Below are 17976 nucleotides of genomic sequence, written 5' to 3'. Positions count from 1 at the left end.
TCCTGACAGTTAGAACAATTAATTAGTGGAACAACCTGCCTCCAGAGGCAGTGAATGCTCCAACACTGTAAATTTTTAAGAAGAGACTGGACAATCATTTGTCTGAAATGGTTTACAGGGTTTCCTGCCTGAATGGGGTTGGACTAGGAAATCTCCAAGGTCCCTTCCAACATCATCATCATCATCATCATCATCATCATCATCATCATCATGTTATTATTATCATGATGTATCATGTATCATTATGTATTTTTAAATTTTTCATAGCAATATGTGTAATATTCTAGCCAAAGGTTATACTTTTTTCCTTAGCTATAAAAGGATTAATCAAATAATAGTGTCATCGGTAAAAGAGATTGCTGAACAGACTATGGAATTAGATTATTGTTTAGGTTTTTTTATTTATTTATTTTATTTATTTTATTACATTTATATACCGCCCTTTCCCTGAGGACTCAGGGCGGTTTACAGGGAATTAAAAAACCAGCACTACAAAAGTTAAAACCAATTTTTTTAGTTGCATCCTGATAAGAATAGAGCATCCTTATTTTTATTTATCAATAAACCTTTTTCTGTGGCTGAATTCCAACAACATAATAGACTACAAATAATCCTTGACTTACAACTGGTTGCTTAGCAACTGTTCAAAGTTACAACAAACCTCTTTCCCTAAAGGTATGTACAACCCAGTTTCAGAGTTACGGCCACTTGAGTACCCCTGCCATTTTCCACTCTTAGGATTGACTACAGGGACCCTGCATTGCCCCCCCACCTATCCCACTGAGTCCCACAAGCCTCAGCCTGCTTCGAAGCTGCCCACTCAGCCATGTAAAGTAGTTTAAAGAATGTAGTTACAGTCTGTATGCTGAGGCCTACTTCCCATCCAGCCCCCTGATGGCCTGCCAAGGTTTCCCTGCCTGCTGATTCTTTCTTTAGGCTCCCTTGCATGGTTGAGTGGCCTGCTTCAAAGCAGGCCAAGGCCCAGGGAAATCCTGAGGGTCAGGGAATGGAGCATCGGGTACCTCCGGGGTGGAACTGATTATCATATTTTATATAAAACTCTGCACACAGGTAGTCCTCGAGTTACGATCACAATTGAGTTCAAAATTTATATTGCGAAGTGAAACATTTAAGTGAGTTTTGCCCCGTTTTACAACTTTTCTTGCCACAGTTGTTAAGTGAATCATTGCATTTGTTAAGTTAGTAACATGGTTGTTAAGCGAATCTGGCTTCCCCATTGATTTGCTTGTCAGAAGGTCACAAAAGGGAATCATGTGACCCCAGGGCACTGCAACAGTCATAAATATGAACCAGTTGCCAACCATATGAATTTTGATCGTGTGACCCATGGGGGTTGTACAATGGTCATAAGTGTGAAAAACTGTCATAAGTCACATTTTTTCCCCAGTACTGTTGTAACTTTATAAACAGTCACTAAATGAACTGTTGTAAGTTGAGGACTATCTGTAATTCGATCACTTCTTGAGATTCATTATCTGCAATAATAGAGACCTAGCTGATCTTCTTCTTAAAACTCTCATCTTTACAAATCACCTGTTGATAAGTCTATTTGTGTTGACATTGGTTGGGTTCACCTGTGTTAAGCCAACAACTTTTTTTAACGTGGTTTTCTCAGTAAGCTACAATTGCTTGGAATCATAGAGCTGCCAAAGCCAAAAATAGCATATTCGGTTACAGTCTGATCTGTGTCTGTGCCAGTGTTTCCTCCTTGGGTTGGTTGAGTGAAGACTTGTGCTGATTGGCACTGATCAGAAGTCTGAATTTTACCTATTGTTTCCTTATTGATGGGTGTTAAAGCTACTCTTTTGCAAAGCAAAACAGTGTTTCTCCCCATAGGAATAAAATAATTGATGCTCTTCCACCAGACGCTGATCCTGAGGTGGCCCTGGCAATGCTGCGTTGGATTTACACAGATGAGTTGGAGCTGCGAGAAGACGATGTATTCCTGACAGAGCTGATGAAAGTAGCAAACAGGTTTCAGCTGCAACTCCTCAGGGAAAGGCAAGCTTCTGAATGAGTTGTGGTGCCTCTATTTTAATTAGCATGGCATGGCTATTTTGTCCAATGTCAATTATTGTTATTTTGCCAGCTGCTCTGGGATTTGACAGCAGACTAGAACTTCGGTCTCCCCATCCTTAGTTCATCATAGCATACTGGTCTATTTTTACTAACGGGTCAGGCACCAGGGAGTCAGAGCAAGCAAACAGGAATTTTCCAAAGAGGCTATTAAGTTGTGGAGCTGATGTATTGATCATTTGGCTGATTGTATGAGGCCAAATTTTGTGGATGAGGTTGTGTTGAGAGGATAGTTCACTCCTCTCTTGAAGCTGTTAGCAGAATGAGAACTGTTGGATTAGAAGGAAAGGAAAGGATATTCAAGCTGAATATTAGAAGGAATTTCTTGATGAAAATAGGTATTAAGCAATGGAACTATCTATTTGGAACAGTAGTGGATTCCTTTTTTAATAAAAAGTTTTATTTTAAAAAAATTACAGTCTATAGTGCTTAGTAAACAACATGTCTGGGTTCAAATATTTAACATTAACTTCTTCAATATAAATTTTTCAATACTACACAATCCAGTATTTTTTCCCTGATCCTCCTTTCTTCTCCATATTTTTTCCATTTCCCCTTCATTACACCATTATAATTTTGGGTACTGTTAATGTATACTAAGTTAGATATAAGCATCTTCATCACATTTTACTAATATCATACAAATAACAATATCAATTCGTAAATCAATAATGTCTTCATTAATCAATATCCTGTTTTTTGTGCTGTTGTTAAGGTTTGATTTCCCATCAGTATTTGAAATATCTTTATTAGTTATGATTTTCTCAATATTAATTACATTTATATAGCTAAAGGTTTATTCAAATCAATCCTCTTATTTTCATATTTCCCATATCAAAAATTTGGGACAGTATTTTTATGGTTTTCCTCAGATGTGGTTTGGTTTGTAAAATTATCTTAAGGGATAATTTGGAGGGGTGTGTGTTAAATGTTCCTCAATCTTAAAAAGAGTCTGGACAGTGCATAGAGAGCAACAGCAATAACACAATAAATAATAAAGAAATCTATTATTCCATTAAAAATTAACAATTACACATCTAATGTTCCACATCTGGTGCCAATAATTCTCACCAGTTGGGACCCAAAGTCCTTTCACAATAACCAAAGAAATTCTTAGCTCACTACGCTTTATAATCTAGATTGTTTGGTCTACTGAGCACTTTTAGTCTATATTTGTTTTATATTGTTTGTCATAGGCAGTTTTAAGAGATGCTACTATATGTCTATGTAACACCTCTGTTTTGGGAGCTGAACTGGTGGCCTGATGGCTTCCGAGTGCATTTTAAGGTGCTGGTTGCCATCTGTAAAATCACTTGATTATTTGAGGGACCAGCTATCTCCTATAATTTCTTCCTGTCTAATAAAATTTGACAGAATACCGATACCATTTTTTCAGTTAAAAAATGCCATCTAGTGGGGTTTTGGGAATGTGCCTAATATGTTGCTGTGCTGGCGTCTGGCATTCCCAGAGATTCATAAGAGTCTCAACAAGATGACATTCTAGAAGGCATTAAAGATATATCTATTTTCCCAAACCTTGCAGAATGGTGATTGCTGAGCTCTTTTAAATGTTTTTGTTCTATTTGTATGTTTTTACTTTTTCTGGACACACATTCCTTGTGGGGTTTTTTGCTGCTGTTCTGGTCTTGTTAGAATGTAAAATATCCAGAATTGTTGGGACTTGGATGTCCTTAGCTTAGTGTTAAATCTTAATGTTAAAAGTGTTTCACTTTTGCGTAGGTAATCCATATAACTTTACCATTAACTTGATTAACTTGTCATTCTGTGTCTTAAGTTCTTATTCCTCTTGAAATATGTAACTAAACACATAGGTATAAACATGAAATATATAATGTATAATAATTTCATAAAATAGAATAAAGCTACAAAACAGATAAAGTTTGTAATATAAATATTATGTATCCTGCGAGTCCCTTGGACTGCAAGGCGATCAAACCGGTCAGTCCTAGAGGAGATCAACCCTGACTGCTCTTTAGAAGGCCAGATCCTGAAGCTAAAACTCAAATACTTTGGCCACCTAATGAGAAGGAAGGACTCACTGGAGAAGAGCCTAATGCTGGGAAAGATCGAGGGCAATAGAAGAAGGGGACGACAGAGAATGAGGTGGCTGGATGGAGTCACTGAAGCAGTAGGCGTGAGCTTAAATGGACTCCAGAAGATGGTAGAGGACAGGAAAGCCTGGAGGAACATTGTCCATAGGGTCGCGATGGGTCGGACACGACTTCGCAACTAACAACAACAACAATCCTGTTTATGGTACCTGTAAATTTCTTATGTCTTTACAGTTAGTCTTCAACTTATGACCATAATTGAGTCCAGAATTACAGTTGTAAGTTGTGTTCATCATTAGACAAGTCACCAGGTGACTGTGCCCTATTTTATGATCTTTTTTTGCTGCAGTCATAAAACAAACACCACAGTCATTAAGTGAATGCATTGTCCGCAGTGGATATTTTTTTCTGGTAACCAGAAGGAAACACCAGTTTCTGGCAAAAAAAAAAATATTGTAAATCATGGTCCTGTGACTGGATACTGTAAAAGACTATAAATGCCAACAGGGTTGACTAAGTGCCTAAAATACCTCAAAGTAACTGTTTGGGGGGTGGGGAATGGGACTTTTAACCACACAATGGAGTGAAAGGTTGCTGAAATCATGTACATTTTTAAAAAATCAGATCATGTTTGAAGATCTCAACAAATACAAGGGTTTTTAACATATTACATTTGTTAATTGAAAAGGTGTTTTAAATCTATCTCAAATATAACCTGCATCTGGATAACTATCCTGATGTCCCCTCACTTTTACCTCACAAATCCTATATTGGTCTAGGCATTTTATGCATCTGTTGAAATAAGCTATGGTTCACAAAAACTTATACGTATCTTTTAATAAAATTTGTTAGTCAAAAAAGTTGCTCCCAGACTCTTTTTGACCCTTTTCCTTCTTGGTGTGCTACAATTTAAAAATTTCTGACTTAATTAACTGCTATTATTTTCTTGTGTTCAAAACAAATTGGAAAACATTGCTTGGAATTGGTTTTGGGCTCTGATTTATTTTGAATCTGGCTTCCATAATGCCCTGGAAAAATAATAACTGATCTAGGCCAAGAAGGAATTTGGATTCAATTCTAATAATGCAATATGAAATTGTTCTTCCTGCTGGTTTCATACCATGATGTCTTTTCTGTTTACTTTTTTTTCTGGGACTAGTTCTTGCTGATCCTCTTGTATTTGCTGTCTTGATAGGTGTGAAAAAGGAGTCATGTCACTTGTAAATGTAAGGAATTGTATCCGCTTCTATCAAACAGCAGAAGAGCTGAATGCCAGCACTTTAATGAACTACTGTGCTGAGATAATTGCTAATCATTGGGTAAGCATTAAGAGATCTCTTCAAAAAGATATTTGAGGATTTGCATCCTTATTTTTTACTTCTAATTATTAGTGTAGCTGTTATCCATGTTCTATGCAAGTTCTGTGTAAACTGAAATTATGCTAAGGTATTGGTATGTTTAATTGTTGTCACACAGCTTATTTTTTTTTGTGAACCTTGCTTTGTGCCAGTAGTCTATTCTGTATCCCAAAACAAAGATCTTACTGTGAATGCTCTTGTGGATAAAAACAAAAAGAGAGAACATCCTTGTATGGAACAAGCCAGCATGTTAGAGAGTACGCTTCCACACAGAGGGCCTCCTCAGGGTGCCACCGGTCAAAGAATGCCGACTGGTGGCCCCCAGGGGGAGGGCGTTCTCTGTGGGCGCGCCGGATTTATGGAACCATCTTCCGGTCGAGCTCCGGATGATGCCTGACCTCTGCTCCTTCCGGCGCAATCTCAAAACCTACCTTTTTGAACAAGCTGGCCTGGCCTGATGGGATGGGGTTGGGTTTTATAAATCGGTTTTAACTTTTAATGTGTACTAATTTATTTACGGGCATTGCTGTTTAATTACTTTTTAACTTTTGTATCTTGTTTTTTATTATGTATTGCCCTGTTCACCGCCCTGAGTCCTTCGGGAGAAGGGCGGTATACAAATTAAACAAACAAACAAACAAACAAACAAACAAACAAACAAACAAATTTCTTCTATCATGTCCTACCTTTTCATGTCCTGAGAAGTTTTATTTTTACACGAAGGACCAGCAGTTTCTTCCCTCATACCAGTGGTGACTGGCTACTTAAAATAGGAGTCATAGCATTAGCAACAAACGTGCTGTTTGCATTGAAAACATGAAGTTCTGGCCTGTCATTACTGAATTGCAGCTTAGTTCAAAACTGTTTTCTTCTGTGAAAACTTTTTGTGGCGTGGGAGAAGATGCCTCATTTAAAGAACATCAGCCTGCACGCTGTCTTCAGATAAATATGCTAGCAGTTTGGGATGATGAAATATGGGCAGATGTTCTTAGAACTGTGATCCAAGCCCTAGGGAAACTTGTGTACAAAACTACAACACTGGTTTTCTTTAGGAAAGAAGTTTTAGTGACTCAAGGGAGGGGTTTTCTTCCTTTCAAAGCAAGAAATTTTACACATTCTTCCCCCCCCCCCGCAAGCTCTGGTTCTAATGTGGAGAAATTAAAGTACAGTACTTTTATAGCTAGTCTTCAAGATTTCTAATTGAAAATGGTTACTATGTAAGACAGTCTTTGTAGTCTTCTTACACCACAGCACATATTGTGACTCAGGAGTTCCTTAATTAGTGCTGTTACTTTGTCATGTTCGGTATGTCGACTGGCGGCTCCCAGGGGGAGAGCATTCCCTGTGGGCGTGCCTGCCCTCTGGAATCAGCTTCCAGTTGAGCTCCGGACAGTTTCCGACCTTCGCTCGTTTCGCTGCGACCTGATGACTTGTCTATTTGAACTTGCCGGCCTGGACTGAGGGATTGGGATTTTAGAGTTTAAATTTTAAAAATTTTTAAATTTTAGAATGTATTTATTGTTTAGGGCTATTTGATTTAATCTTATTTTAATTTTTATACATTGTGTGTTGTTTATAGCGTTTTAATTTCCCTGTACACCGCCCCGAGTCCCTTCGGAGAGGGGCGGTATATAAATGCAAATAAATAAAATAAAATATTTTGTCTTTTTTTTGTATAAAGTTGTATTAGTTTATAGTATACGATACAATGAAAATACAAAAGTAAATAGCAGAAGAGATGGGGAAGGGGAAAGGGAATAGAGAAGTGAGGTAGGGAAGAGAAAAGAAAAAATAAGGCATTCCGACTTGCTTTGGTGAAGCAAAGTAAAGTATCAGCGTCAAACCTCAACTTTTTACTTTTGCAAAATAATATAAGCTAGCCATTTCAATAACATCAAGTCTATCTAATTGGTAAAACCCTAAATCAAAATTTCATTTTTTCCCCACCTCAAGCATAAAGTCTAGAAGCTGTTCCCACATGGCAATAAAAGTGTTTATATTCTTTTCTTTAATCAGTACAGTTAGTTTAGCCATCTCTGCTAGCTCCATCAGCTTTTGTAACCATTCTTCTGTTGTGGGAATCAATGTAGTCCTCCATTTCTGAACATAGAGTAATCTTGCTGCTTTCAACATATATAACATCAAAGTTCCATGTTTTTCCCCCAGGTCTTTGTCCATTAGCCCCAAGATAAAAGTATCTGGTTTTGTTTTATATTCACTTTAAGAATTTTCTGCATTAACATTTGAATCCTACTCCGATATTTTCTTGCTTTGTCACACATCCACCATAAATGGTAAAAAGTCCCTTTACATTTCCAACATTCATTTGAAATGCCTTTGTACATTTTTGATGACTTGTCCGGTGGTAAATATCAATGGTACATCATCTTGTAACAATTTTCTTTCAAATTATAATTTAATGTAAATTTTAATCCTTTATTCCACATATTTTCCCATTGTTCAAGCATTATATTGTACCCAAAATTCCTTGCCCGCTGAATCACAATGTTTTACTGGTTCATTTTCCAGATTTAAAACCAATAACATTTTATAAATTTTAGCAATAATATGTTCATCAGTACTGCATAGTAGGTTTTCCAGTTCATTTTTAACAAAATTAAACCCATGATTCTTTTTATCCAACTTAAATCTTTCTTTCAATTGCATATATGTAAACCAAGGGATGCCGTGGCTCAGTGGGTTAGGACGCTGAGCTTGTCGATCAGAAGGTCGGCAGTTTGGCGGGTCGAATCCCGAGTGCCGCATAACAGAGTGAGCGCCTGTTACTCGTCCCAGCTTCTGCCAACCTAGCAGTTCGAAAGCACGTAAAAATGCAAGTAGAAAAATAGGGACCACTCCAGTGGGAAGGTAACAGCGTTGGCTCAGGAATTCTGGGAGTTGAAGTCCACGAGTCATAAAAGAGCCAAGGTTGCCTTCCCCTGATCTAACTTGATGTTGTTTGTAAAATTGAGAAAACTGGATATCCTCATCCATCTGCTTCCAGGTTGAGACATGTTTCTTAAAAGGATAGATATTTCCATTTTCTGAGATGAACAGATGCTTAGAATTGTTTCTTGCCTTTTTAGTAATTCTCACTAAACTATTAATCAGATCACTGCTGTAAAAAAAATCTTGTGCCTTCCAAATGCATTGGCAGTTCAATTCTGAATTCACGGTCAAAATTGTTCAGTGGCCATTCTCATTTATAGGATGATTTGGAAGACTAGGATAATGTTTTATTTTAATCGAGATAAAATTGTATCTTTTTTTTCCTAATGCTTTGCAGGATGATTTGAGGAAAGAAGACTTCAGTAGCATGAGTGCTCAGCTCTTGTATAAAATGATCAAATCTAAAACGGATTTCCCTTTGCACAAAGCTATTAAAGTGGAGAGAGAAGATGTTGTTTTCCTATACCTTATTGAAATGGATTCACAGGTAGGATTCATTTATTATTTAATTTATATGCTGCCCATCTTGCCTAGAGGTGACTCTGGGTGGCTTACAACTAAATAAAAGCAACATGGTAAAACATTAAAACAATAAATATTAACATTAAAATTGGCTTAACAAAGATGGCAAGGAAGGGAGCAAGATGCACACAGGAAGGAGGTTGGGTCTTGGTGAATTAACCACCTGCAATATGTCATGTTCCCATTGGGGCCCCAGGTTAATTGGCAGAGTCAGGTTTTCAAGGCCTTTCAGAAGGCCAAAAGGGTGGTTGTGGATCTTTCCACTAGTGGCATGATGTTCCAAATGGCATTAGCCATGAGAAAAGAGGTTCTTCTGGATCCCATCAGCCAGACTTCCTTGACTGATGGGATCTGCAGCATGCCTCTTTTGCGGTGGATGACTGGGATGAGATGGTTCCTCAGATAGCCTAGATGAGGATGAGATGCTCTTGCCTCCACAATCTATAAGACATGAAACTTTTGATTATTTCTAGCGCACATGCACTCTGTATTTTTTAAAAAGGGAACAGTTGTTAGCAACTGACACTAATAAAAGAATGAAGAAACTAAAGGATAAAAATTTTTGCTTTGTTTATTTGTAATGAATCAAATTCAATGTTTCCTTAAGATGTGCAGAATTCAATGCTGACTGGGTATTCTGAGAGTTGAAGCCCACACATCTTAAACACTGATCAAATTGAACTTTTAGCAATAGCAATAGCACTTAGACTTGTATACTACATCACAGTGCTTCACAGCCCTCTCTAAGCAGTTTATAGAGTCAACATATTGCCCCCAACAATCTGGGGCCTGATTTTATCGACCTTGGACAGATGGAAGGCTAAGACAACCTTGAGCTGGTCAGACTTCAACTGCCAGCAGCTGGCAGTTAGCAGAACTAGACTGCAATACTGCATTCTAACCACTGTGCCACCATGGTTCTATATAAAGCTGTTCTCTATATTGAGGCCATTGATCTATGCAGCCAGTTTCTCCTTCCTTCTGATTGTCAGTGATTCTGAACTCTAGCTGAATCGTAGATCTTCTGCCAAATGGAATATGTTTCTTTGTTAAGCTGTGGCTTCTCCCATCTAAAAATGTATTCTGCCCTTTTGGTTTCTCTTCATTTGTTGATTTCCCTTTATTTGTTCCTTTGGAAACAAATATTTGAATCCTGGTTTAAAATACTGGTAACTGCTTCTGTTCCTGATATTATTACACTGGTTGATAGCTGTCCACTGTTTTTGTTCCTGCAGCTGCCTGGAAAGTTAAATGAACTGGATTGTAATGGAGACCTTGCTTTAGACTTAGCACTTTGTCGAAGGCTGGAAAGCATTGCAACTACCTTGGTGAATCACAAAGCAGATGTGGATATGGTGGACAAGAAAGGCTGGAGTTTGTTGCACAAAGCAATTCATAGGGGTAAAGATGCTTATACAGATCAGGATGGGTTGAATTTAATAGTTGCAGGCCTTTGAATTTCTCAACAGACAAATCACTAGGAATTCAGAGTAACTATTGCTGTGTTCAATAATGTGATAAGACATTTTGCTTAACTATGGTTTATTGCACAAGGTTTCATATATCATGCAAGGTTAAAAGTGATGTTAAGTTCATATGATTGCATTTTGGCTTAATATAATCTCACTTCTTTTAAGACCGAATTGGGTTTTGGTATAGATAGTCCTTGACTTTCAACCACACGTGAGACCAAGCTTTATGGTGCTAAATGAGACAGTTATTGAGTTTTGCCCCATTTTATGACCTTTCTTGACAGGTGAATCACTGCAGTTAAGTTAATAACACAGTTGTAAAATCAACCGGGCTTCCCCATTGACTTTGCTTGTCAGAAGGTCAGAAAAATGATCACATGACTCCAGGACACTGCAACCGTCATAAATATGAACCAGTTGCCAAGTATCCAAATTCTGATCATGTGACCACGGGGATGCTGCAACAGTCATAAGTGTGAAAATCTGTCCTAATCACTTTTTTCAGTGCTGTTGTAACTTTGAACAGTCATTAAACAAATAGTTGTAAGTCAAGGACTACTTGTACCATATACAGATTCCTTTCTTCTGGTCTACATAGGTAATAGGGTGAGCAATTTTAAAGCAGAAGCAGTGGGTGATCCTGGAAGACTCCACCCCTATGAGGGATTACACTCATCTGATATTAACTCATTTCCTTCCTTGACATTAGAAATATTTAATTTAATTTAATTTATTAATATTTCTATGCCGCCCTTCTCCCGAAGGACTCAGGGTGGTGTACAGGGCAAGAATAAAACACAGAGATTTACAAAAGATAAAAGATAATTAAATACATGCCCAATTAAAAATACAGTAATACATAGTAAAAAAAAAACCCAATAAAAATAGTAAAAAACCCCACCAATCCCCCCTCAGGCCAGGCCGGCTTGCTCGAACAAGTATGTTTTCAGATCGCGGCGAAAGGAGCGAAGATCGGGCGCCGTCCGGAGCTCAACCGGTAACTGGTTCCATAGCTCCGGGGCGCCCACAGAGAAGGATCTCCCCCTGGGGGCCACCAGTCGACATTCTCTGACCAGTGGCACCCTGAGGAGGCCCTCTCTGTGGGAACGCACAGGGCGGAGGGAAGTAGACGCCGGCAGCAGGTGTTCCCTAAGGTACTCCGGACCCCTGCCATGTAGGGCTTTAAACACCATTACTAGCACCTTGAATCTCACCCGGAAGACAACTGGTAACCAAAGCAGCTCATTGGATAACTTCTGTATGGCTTGGGGGATATATGCATGTGTGTCCAGGTCCTCAGAATGTAAATACATCTAATATAAAGTAGCCCTTCATGATTTTGAACCTGGAGTTTGGGCAATGCTTAGGAACCTTTGTAAACACAACACAGTATCATCTGTCTTGGGCTTGGATGTGAATCAAGCTTGAACTTGAATTGATCCAACTACCCTTACAAATATACGAGGGATCTAGCTAACCTAGGATGGAGTATAGAAGGTTATGTTTTAGAGTTGGGGGCAATGTCTCTCTTCTGGTGGGGTACAGTGAAGAATGAGGGAGTTTTCATGAATGCCCACATTCTATCAAAGTCACCAAAGACTTTCCACCTTACCAAACCTGAGGTTCATTTGTAGGGAAAATGGCCAACATAGCACTCCTCTCTTCCTGTTCCTTTCCCTCTTATTCCTGCTGTGTCTGTTCTCCAGTGGACCTTCGTCCTCCATTGTTTTGCATACAGAATTGGATGCATTTGCTGACAGTGAAGCTCAACCCCGGAAGGCTCTCCATAGCAGTGCCCATTGCATAGCTGGGAAAGCTTCTCTAATTTAAGGTCTCTTGTTATGACCATGAGAAGTCCCTGGGCTAATGCCTGATGTTATATTGCACTTTATTTTAAGATGGTGTTTCGTAAACCGAAAAAACCCCACCTCCCCAGAGCTTTGCACAATGTGTGGTGTTTGTATATCCTAAGTTTTTAGTGTGCAAGAGGAAAACTGTCTTGAGAACTAGTATGGTCAGATAGGAATTGGTTGCCATGACACTGAGAGCAAAAGAACAGAGCAGGAACATCTTGAATTACATCGTTTTCTGACAGTGGGGAAGCATCCTCTGTTCTGCCCCTGAGCTAAATGCCTATAGAAAATGAAAAGCATCTGAATCGTAGTGTGTGCCCACTATGAACATACGGTACTGTCAAGCATCAGCAGCAAAGTATCTATTGTCGGCAGTCTTGTTTTTACTATTTTTATTCTTTTTCTGGTTGTTCAGGACACTTTAGAAGAGATATATTAGACTGCCAGTGGAATCAATTTGGTTCAGATCCGCAACCTCAAAGGCTGAAAAATGTTATGGTATCTCTTCTATTGATATAATTGTGCCATTGTCATACCACCCCCATCCTGCCTTTAGTAGCAAAAAATAAAATAAAATAAAGCATGCTCCCTTTGGATGTAAAAAAGGAAAATTGCTGGATCCAATCTTAGTCTCACCGGGAACAAAGATTTATTCTTTCAAGCTTTCAGGCTCATGCTGGAGCCCATCATTAGGGTACATCTATCTCTCCAGAATGTGTACTAGACTGTTCTAGGAGTTGTATTTATATGGTTGCTGGTGGTGTGTAGCTTTTAGTTGTTAATTAGAGTTTTGATGGCTCATGAGTGAATGGTTAGACAAGGAGACCCAAACTCATTGCTAGCCTCACATTGCAATGCATAAGGACATGCATTCAGTTTTGCAGCTACTATGATTGTTGGCCAAGCAGGAATAAAAACAGCCAGAGAAATGAGTGAAGCCTGGGAAATGGGCCCCTTATCAGTTAATAGGAGGGCTGATTTACCACTAGTGTATCAGGTGCTTAGGAGCTGAGGGCGCAGCAGCACAAGGAAACAACAACCAATGACTTAATAGCCAGCCCTCCATACCAAAAGCTTGGAAGAATAAACCTTTGTTCCTGTGACTGACTCAGATTAGATCCTGCAACGTTTTCCCGGAACACTTATATTTACCTTCTTTTGAAAGGAAATTACACTTCTCTATTTTGATGTATAGTACAAAATGCTTGTATGTAAGGAGCATGCATAGATATTATCAAATGTAGTCCTCATTAAGTGCTCTTTCATTTTGGCTTAGCGGTTCACCAGAGTTTGTGCTCCTCATCAGAGGGTTAGGAGTTTGACTGTGATAGCAGTGCTGGAGTTTGAAATTGTGGCGCTTGGGGCATCTTGTTCTTCCCTCCACTGATTGCGGGGATTAGCTTTTTTTCTTACTATACTAAGGTTGCAGAAACAGCTTCCCATTGTCACTTTGTGGCTCTATAGTATCAGTGGGCAGCCATTTTGGTCAGGGTTCACACTGAAAGGGGCTGGGATGCAGAGGCAAGCCTAGAGTGGGTTTTTGTATATAATTTGTTTTTCAGTTCGTGGACGCTGTCAGTGGAGGGAAAACCAGAGGGATCTTGTTCCCAGTTTATTTTTCACAGTGATAAACCTATTAGTGCAACTGTTCAACTTGCTGCTTAAATGAAGGGGAACCACACTGTCCGTTTCCAGTTATGGGCAGGACCACAAGAGAAAGAGTGAGGGTTTGCTTGGGAACTCGGCACTTCTCACGTCCTGATTGTCTACGTGCAGTTGAAGTTCCCTTGCTCTATTTTTCCCAGTCTTTTCTTGGCCAGGCCAAGGACTGTGGCTGTTTGAATAACTTGCACAAACCGTACCTGATTCATGGCAGAAATATGCCCTCCGCCCTCCCTAAATGTCTTCTTCTGGACTGGGATGCACAGGCATTTCTAGTGTTGCTTTACATACTACTTGTTCATTAAGCTGTGGATGAGTGAAAACTGAAAACATGCAGAGATACTTTCCTCTTTTTTTTCCTGTTAAAACATTCTTTTGCTTCTGTTCCTGGCTCCCAGCTGTCTCCATCTAAGAGACTCTGGTCCAGATTTTCCTAGTCTGACTTCATTAAAATCTTTAGGAAAGCCTGTTTTGAGAGTTTGCCCATGTTTTACACATCCCTCTGGTGTTCTGCCAGTTTGAAAGATTCTCCCTTTGGCAGGCTCAGAAAGCTATAAGGGACAGAAGAAACAGTATATACACAAACACAGGGAAATTGTCTTTGTTGGTTGCTTTGTGCCCTCTACTGCCAGTGTTACCTTGCGTAATGCTGATGTTTTGTCCCTTTTGTCCCATTGCCTGTGTCCAGGAAAATTGAATTGCCAAGGGAAGAAGGTTCATAATGGATTCAGAGATATATTTGGCACTTCCTCCTTCCCTGCATGTGTGATTTCTGTCTCTTTCAACTTTTGCCATACACAGAGCTGGCATCATGATCATAAAGCTGTAATCAGGCTCTTGCTGAGTTAATCTGCCTTTACTGCAAAGTTAACGCATAGCTGGGCTATGGCTAAACTATAAGATAGTTCATTGTCTTTGGTTCAGTGTGTTGTGAGATCCCAGTTGTAGAACAGTCAATAAATCATGGTTGAAAAAACTATGGCTTACTGTAGGGGTAAGTCTTCAAATCTTTTCAACCACTCTCATATTTTAATGACATTGATCGCTGAAAGTTGGCAGTATTTTCAGAAACATGCAGTGTAATCCTTAAATAAGTTTAGCATAGATTTAACACATACAAACCGTGATACTGAGGGCAGCTTCTGATCACTGAAACGTGGATAGTCCTACTGTGGGCGTAATGTGGGACCCAGGACATAGTTCCAAGAAGCCTAAAATATAATCTTAAGTAATCTAAAGTATAGTCTCCCTTTCTATCTAAATGGTCTGCTTCAAGGGCCTTTCAGTAGTCAAGATTATTTACTCTTTTTTTATAACTCCTTTTATCTTTCACTGGGATATGTTTGTATACGGGAATATATATTTTTATTATGAGTCTTAATGGAAGAGCTTTTGTTTATCAGGAAACTAGTCTATATGTACCTAGCTAATTCCTTAGTTTGCAGAAAATGATTTTCAGTGCTTGGTTTTGAATGTGAGGGAAAGGTGGGGAGGGACAATGACTTTTACTCCACATGTTGAGATATTTGTCATCGTTTTTTCCCTACTCAAAAGGAGATAAGTTTGCTGCTAATTTCCTGATTAAAAATGGTGCCCGGGTGAATGCTGCAACACTGAGAGATCAAGAAACTCCCCTGCATCTTGTGGCATCCTATAACTCCAAGAAGCACAAACCGGAAGTAATATCGGAGATTGCGCAGATTGCCGAGTCCCTGCTAAGGGCAGGAGCCAATCCCAACATGCAAGATAGTCGAGGAAGGTGACTATTGGGTAGCCTGCTGTCTTTGTACTTGTGACTGTTACTCATGAGGTTGATTTGAACATTTGAAGCTTTTCCCAGCCTGAACATCCTCCAGAAGTATCTGCTAAATCCCAGCATTCTCAGCATTACAGAGAAATTATGGGAATTGGAATCCACACATTTGTAGCATTTTCTTCATTCGGACTGCTCAAGGTTGTTTTAGAATATCAGTTAATAAGTCCATGTAGCTCACTGTTTCACAGTTCTCATTCAGACAGGATCCCAGTTTCTTTGGACACAGCGATCCTTACATTATTTAAGTTGGGAGGTGCTGGGGATTGAATTTAGCACCTTCCGTTAGCAAAGCCATTTGCTCTATGTTGAACTGAATCGCAGTAATACAAAGGCTTGATTTTCATTACCTTGGATCAAAGCCTTAATTCTAATATGGTGGCTCCAGAAAGCTTTTCAGCATAAGATGCTATCCTTCCCAGACTTTATCTGGAATTGAAGGAAACCCAAATAATAATAATAATAATAATAATAATAATAATAATAATAATAATAATAATAATAATAATAGTAATAGTAATAATAATAATAATAATAATAATAATAATAATAATAATAATAATAATAATAATAATAATAATAATAATTTTATTTGTATACCGCCCTTCTCCTGAAGGACTCAGGGCGGTGAACAGGGCAAACATATAAAAATACAAGAATACAAACATTAAAAGAGATTAAACAGGTGCCCAAAAGCTAAGAACAATGAATTAAAATACATTAACACAATATTAAAATCTAAACCCGTCACCCATCAGGCCAGGCCGGCTTGTTCGAACAAGTAGGTCTTCAGATCGTGTCGGAGGGAGCGAAGGTCGGGCGCCATCCGGAGCTCAGCCAGCAAACGGTTCCACAGTTAGCATGCTAACGGTTCCACAGTTAGCATGCTTTATCAATATTTACTATAGGTTTATATTTGCTATTTAAAAGTCCACTGAGATTTTGGGGAGGGATCCCAAAAAGAGATTAGATACAATTTCTTAAAGATAGTTTAGGTCATTGTAGGGGCTGTACCTACAATTATACATTGTTCATAAAGTTCCTAATGACTTTACATAATAACTAATTCAGTATTGCTTAAAGATTGCACAATATAGGTAGCCCTCAACTTACCAACGTTTGCCTAGTAACTGCTTGAAGTTACAGTGGACTCCTCAAAGCTGTCTACGACCCGGTTCTGAATTTCTGGTGGCCATACAGTTACATAACCACATATTGGGTGCTATTGGCTGCATTTACAGTATCTTGGGGCCATGTGACTGCACTCTGCAACATTTTTGCTGAAAGGTTTGCCAATTTTTGGCAAAAGCAGCCCATAGCAAACAATGGGTTTGCTTTACAATTGCCAGAGTTGCTTAATGGCCACCACAAAAAAGATCGTAAAATGGGTCTGACAATGTAGTGACCAGTGTTATGATAGTCACAACTTAGAACCGTAATGGACAGGCTCCATTACAGTCATAAGTGGAGGACCACTTATACATGATTTGACTCTCATCCCTGGATAATGGGAAGTTACTTGAGAGTCAGTATCATGGCTAAGAATGAAATCTATCAGAAGGAGGCTGCATGAGTTAAAATGGGAGTACAGTTAATCTGTTAATTATTTTTTTTAAAAAAAATTTTTTACTTTCTATATTGTGTTTCTGTTTCTTGTAAGCTGCCTAGAGTCATTGTGAGCAAATAGGTGGCCATACAAGTTTCCTAAATAAATGAATAAATAAAAAAATAACATGGATGGCATGTCAAACATTGAATGGCAAGAAGGATCTTGTTGAAACATAAATCTAAAATAAATTGCTTGTCTTCTGAACAATATTTATAGATAGTGTATTTTTAAGTAGTCAGGATATAAATAAAACTGAAGCCATTAGAGCTAAATGAAGGAGGAGTCCCTAGTTCTCTCTACAGATGAGTTGGGGCTTTTACATTATGGCAGGTTGCTTTTATGACCTTGCATTTGAAATAACTTTTCCTTCCTTCCTTCCTTAGAACTCCTTTGCACTCATCTATTGTTGTGAGAAATGACCAAGTATTCAGTCAGCTGCTGCAGTGCAAACAGTAAGTTTGTGGAAGCCAACAAAATATGGACAAGTTGAGGAAGGTTTATCTGTTGGACTGTTATTTTAAATAATGTTGTTAAGAGCTATTTGTTACAATTAGGTTACAGCCTAGAAG

The 17976-nt window shown here is 38.7% G+C and overlaps 1 protein-coding gene across 3 annotated transcripts in view; it reads left to right on the top strand.

Moving 5' to 3' along the window:
* The window catches only part of ANKFY1 (ankyrin repeat and FYVE domain containing 1), a 75318-nt gene that overhangs the window by 31058 nt on the left and 26284 nt on the right, over window positions 1-17976 (top strand). For all 3 annotated transcript variants that reach the window (XM_083379505.1, XM_083379506.1, XM_083379504.1), the window contains 6 exons: window positions 1887-2022; window positions 5365-5488; window positions 8814-8963; window positions 10234-10399; window positions 15540-15744; window positions 17791-17859. In XM_083379505.1, coding sequence (XP_083235631.1) covers window positions 1887-2022; window positions 5365-5488; window positions 8814-8963; window positions 10234-10399; window positions 15540-15744; window positions 17791-17859 — 850 coding nt within the window. The remainder of the gene's footprint in view (window positions 1-1886; window positions 2023-5364; window positions 5489-8813; window positions 8964-10233; window positions 10400-15539; window positions 15745-17790; window positions 17860-17976) is intronic.

The sequence above is a fragment of the Vipera ursinii genome (assembly GCF_947247035.1).
Source record: "Vipera ursinii genome assembly, chromosome: 1".
In the NCBI taxonomy this organism is placed as follows: Eukaryota; Metazoa; Chordata; class Lepidosauria; order Squamata; family Viperidae; genus Vipera; species Vipera ursinii.
The sequence above is the reverse complement of the archived record's forward strand: the minus strand, read 5'-3'. Positions and strand labels throughout refer to the sequence as shown.